General features: G+C 38.9%; 1 protein-coding gene across 1 annotated transcript in view; it reads right to left on the bottom strand.

Moving 5' to 3' along the window:
* Positions 1-4,067, bottom strand: part of LOC116011054 (dynamin-related protein 5A-like) — a 5,958-nt gene extending 1,891 nt beyond the window's left edge. Inside the window, exons 1-7 of the mRNA XM_031250564.1 lie at positions 3,622-4,067; positions 2,932-3,123; positions 2,614-2,820; positions 1,871-2,299; positions 1,377-1,604; positions 1,093-1,288; positions 151-342 (exon numbers count right to left, since the gene is read on the bottom strand). Of these exons, the coding sequence (XP_031106424.1) occupies positions 151-342; positions 1,093-1,288; positions 1,377-1,604; positions 1,871-2,299; positions 2,614-2,820; positions 2,932-3,123; positions 3,622-3,990 (1,813 nt within the window). The 5' untranslated portion in view covers positions 3,991-4,067. The remainder of the gene's footprint in view (positions 1-150; positions 343-1,092; positions 1,289-1,376; positions 1,605-1,870; positions 2,300-2,613; positions 2,821-2,931; positions 3,124-3,621) is intronic.
* Positions 4,068-4,473: the final 406 nt, after the last annotated feature.

A 4,473-nucleotide genomic window follows, 5' to 3' on the forward strand; every position in this document is an offset into this window, starting at 1 on the left:
AGGGATACTAACAGTTATCTAGGAAATAAATAGGAAATAAATACTAGTAAAAGCAAATAAAAAATACAGTGAATCTCAACACCCCCCCCTCAAGCTGGAGCGTGGATGTCAAAGGATCCAAGCTGTGACATAAAAATTCAACTCTAGGACCTCTTAAAGCTTTGGTGAAGATGTCAGCCAACTGATCATTTGTACCCACAAAAGAGGTAACAATTTCTCCGGATACAATCTTTTCACGAACAAAATGACAATCGATCTCGATGTGTTTTGTTCTCTCATGAAAGACGGGATTGGATGCAATATGCAAGGCTGCTTGATTGTCGCACATCAGTTTCATAGGCCCTTTCATGCAAAATTTTAATTCAGTCAAGAGATGCTTTAACCAGATTAGTTCACATGTTCCCAAGGCAATCGACCGATATTCCGCCTCTGCACTTGATCGAGCCACCACATTTTGCTTCTTACTCCCTCCAAGATATTAGGTTGCCACCAAGAAAAACACAGTACCCAGATGTTGATTTTTTGTCCCAAGGCACCCAGCCCAATCTGCATCAGTATACCCGATAATCTCTGTATTTCCATGATCTTTGTATAACACCCCGGTTCCTGGTGACTTCTTGATGTATCGCAAATCCTAATGACGGCATCCCAATGGCTATCACACGGAGAGGCCAAAAATTGACTTACAGTGCTAACTGCGAAAGAAATGTCTGGGCGAGTGACTGTTAAGTACAACAATTTTCCAACCAATCTTCGATATCTTCCTGGATCTAAAAAGGGCTTCCCTTGTTCGGAACAAGCTTAACGTTAGGATCCATAGGAGTATCAATTGGTTTGCAATCAAGCATACAGGTGCTGTTAGTATTCTTCTACAGCCTATATATATTGTTGTCAATGATTATTTGTAAATCAAGTTCTAAGAAATATATCTTTTCCTCTTCAACAAAGTTAACAGAGAAATGCATATAAATACTTCAGCAAACAGATGAAAATTTATTTTAATGATGAATGTGCTCCTTTATCACTAAAAAATGCAGGCAGCACAATTAGACTGAAGAAAAGATGGATTGTTGTTACTGGAAAAATACTTACAATGTGAATCACATCTTCGATTTCTTTCAATGGCAAGTTCAAAGAGGTTTCCCAAAACAAATGATATGCGATCACATGCTGTATCAAGAAGAGGAGAAAGCCAAGAGCGTGCCGCAGCTCTTGCAATCTCTGCAGCCGCATCTGTAACCCCTCTACTACCGCCTCGACCAGCATGAGCAAGTAAAATATTTGCTACCTGTAATCAAAATTCTTTAAAATTGCATTCTCAAGTTCCAACTTGAGGATTGCTTATTCAGAATTATAAAATTTAAAAAAAGAGATACCTTCTCCCTTGAAATGGTGGGGCAAGCAATTGAATATGTAGCACATCGAAATTCATGCATCACTCTCTCAAAAGCTGCACCTCCATAAAGGCGAAGTGTTGCATTTGGAGGTCTAATATCTGCTGAAACACCAGGCCAACTACCAATACCACTCTCTGACCGTTCCTCTTCAGTCGTTCTTCCCCATTGCTCGGGAGCAGGGTCAGCTGCTCCTTCGATAAGTGCACCCTTCAAAAACGACAAAAACAATCTCAGTACTTGGGGTACAAATAATGTGAATAAATTTGTTCATAAGTTCAATACTTAAATACAATGTTACAAGCAGCAGATTCCAAAGGTATCAGGAATTATATTTTATATTTAGATGTTGGGAATAAAACTGAACACATGATTACATAAAGAAACAACATGTGGCATCAAATGCTTCATAACAAACAGTAGATGAAGATATTAGGGTTTTAATTAAATGGTTGGATGATGGAGATAAGACTGACCACATGATTACATAAAGCAGCAGCATGCAGCAAGGAGGATCTTCGAAGATGTGCAACATCCGAAGTTGCCTGTATTTTGCTGTCCATTCTGGACAAATCAGCAGTTACTTCACTGCACCGCTGTTCAAGCAGGGCCAATGTTGCTGGAGTAGCTTCCTTGTATCTTCTCTGGAGCTCAGTTTCTAAATAATCTCTGAGAGAACCAAATCCAATGTAGGACCTATATTTCTCTTCATCAAAACCCCCCTTAACAGAATCACGCAGATATCGTAATATTTCTGCATCAACCTGAGAGATTTGCCTACGGAATTCATCATTTGACACTGCACTTCGATCTTTAGGTAGGGCCACAAAATACGGACGAGTATTTTCTCCAAGGTACCCACTTGCACTCAAATAGCGATCAACTTCCCACCGGTCACTAAACTCCTACACATTAATTTAGTCACAGTCATTTCCAACTGAAGAGTCACTTGAGATTAAAATCATCACAAGTTTGTTGAAGGAGAATGTGATCATGGCATTCACACTCACATGCTTTTATTTGATAATTTATCCTTCTGCAAGTAATACTTTTCAACAAACAACCAAAGTTTTAACAGTAACAGAAAGAGTTGTTATGTTATTGCACTATTAAAGCCAATGTTCTCAATCAGTGGCTAAAGATACATGAATAAGGCTTAATTATTTTTACCAGTGCATTTTATACAAGCAGGTCCTAGAAAGGAAGGTTGTGTAAGTACCTTGAGTCTGTTATCAAATTTTGAGACAACAATGACCGTCCTCCTAAAAGTTGGATCAATTTCACGAAGAACATCCAACCAAAGAGAAGAACACCACTCCACACTGCTCTGTTGAAGGAACAAAAGAATACGGTGAGGTGGACTAGCCAGCGACTTCACCATTGATAGGATCTCATCAGGCGTGTTATCAGGTTCACCCTTCTTTGCCTGCATTTGCAATATCTTTCCATCATTCTTTGCACAACAGAGAACTATTTAACTGTATACAAAATTTTGAACATTTCATCATATGCCTGTTCAACAAGCCAGAGAACTTGCCTTTAGAACAAAGCCCGGTGTATCAATGATGGTAAGGTTAGGACAATGTGCATACTCTGCTCTCATGACAATGGGTTTTGAAGACACTGCAGACTTAGTTCTTTTTAATAGAATTTCGGTCCTTGACTTTATGGTATCAGCAATTACAGACGGTGAAATGATGGGACTCCCATAGTCTTCAGAATCCTCCTCCTGTACCAAATACAGACCCCAGAAGTCAATTTCTACCTCAAGAAACATCAAATCAAATTTAACACCAAAGCAATCCCACATGGCCACATCACTACAAACACATATAACACTGAGAAAAAAGTCATAGCTAGAGATATACATAAAGTAATCTGATTTATGGATCACTTCCAACCTCATATTCTTGTTAGTAGTGATTGCCTTATTATCTGTCATTATGCTATACGATACCCTTTTCTACATTTTATTGCACATTTCAATTTCCGCATGCCTCGAACTATATGATTTCAGTAAGAATTGTTAACTATATGTAAGTAGAACGCTTCATATATCCACGGTTCAGAATTACTAATTCATGGAATACCTTGTAATAATTTCAAGCGATTAAAATATTCAAAAATCTCAAATTGAACCCGTAATTTCACTTAAATTTTCAAAGGGACCAGTTCCAGAGCAATATCTATAAGAGCTTAAATGAAATTTGTAGAAGACGATCCAAACCTGAAAGCGACATCGAGGCTCCAAAGAAGTTGGATCATGGACCATCTGCAGAATAAGAGGGCGTCGGGTGCCCATTTCAACTTCCCGGATATTGAACCGGAATCCGAGTAGGGCTTCGAGGAGAGAGCTCTTGCCATCGGATTGGCCACCAATGGCAACAATCTCCGGAATCGGCAATTTCTCTCCGAAGGCGACCGCAGCTGCCTGCAGCCGATTATAGGCTTCGAATCGGTTCCTCATTTCAGAAGCGGAGGGAACTTCGTGGTGGTGGCGGTGGTGGTGTTTCTTAGAATTGGAAGATGTGGCTGGAGGCCTCTCAGATGTTGGTGTTTTGGTTGGTGTAGTTTGGAAGGCATCGGTGTTCGCCATTGCTAAACTGCGAAGCGTGGGGTTTTCAATTTTGAATTTGAAAATGAAAATGGAGCTCTGGGAGCCGTTGAAGAGCTAGAAAGAAAGGGAGCTTGGAAATTTGAAATAGACTGCGCTTACTAGGACGATATATACTTGGGTTTGCAATTATTGGGCCTCCCATTCAACATGAACAATCATATCACATGGCCCAAAAAAGAAGAAAGTCTAGTAATGGTCCATACATTGTCCAAGCCATTGTTATATCATAGACAGTCCACATTGCATTGTAGGCAAACGTAATACTGTGTGGACCATAACAAAAAGTGCATTTTTAATATACTAAATGTATATTATTTGTGTACTGAATGTACATTATATTACATTTTTAATATATAACGCACATTTAATACACAAATAATGTAAATTTTTAATATACTAAAAGTAAATTATTTTTATACTGAATGTACATTAATTGATAGTATGGTCCACACAGTCCACCCA

This window comes from Ipomoea triloba, chromosome 1 (genome assembly GCF_003576645.1).
Source record: "Ipomoea triloba cultivar NCNSP0323 chromosome 1, ASM357664v1".
NCBI classification, from domain to species: domain Eukaryota; kingdom Viridiplantae; phylum Streptophyta; class Magnoliopsida; order Solanales; family Convolvulaceae; genus Ipomoea; species Ipomoea triloba.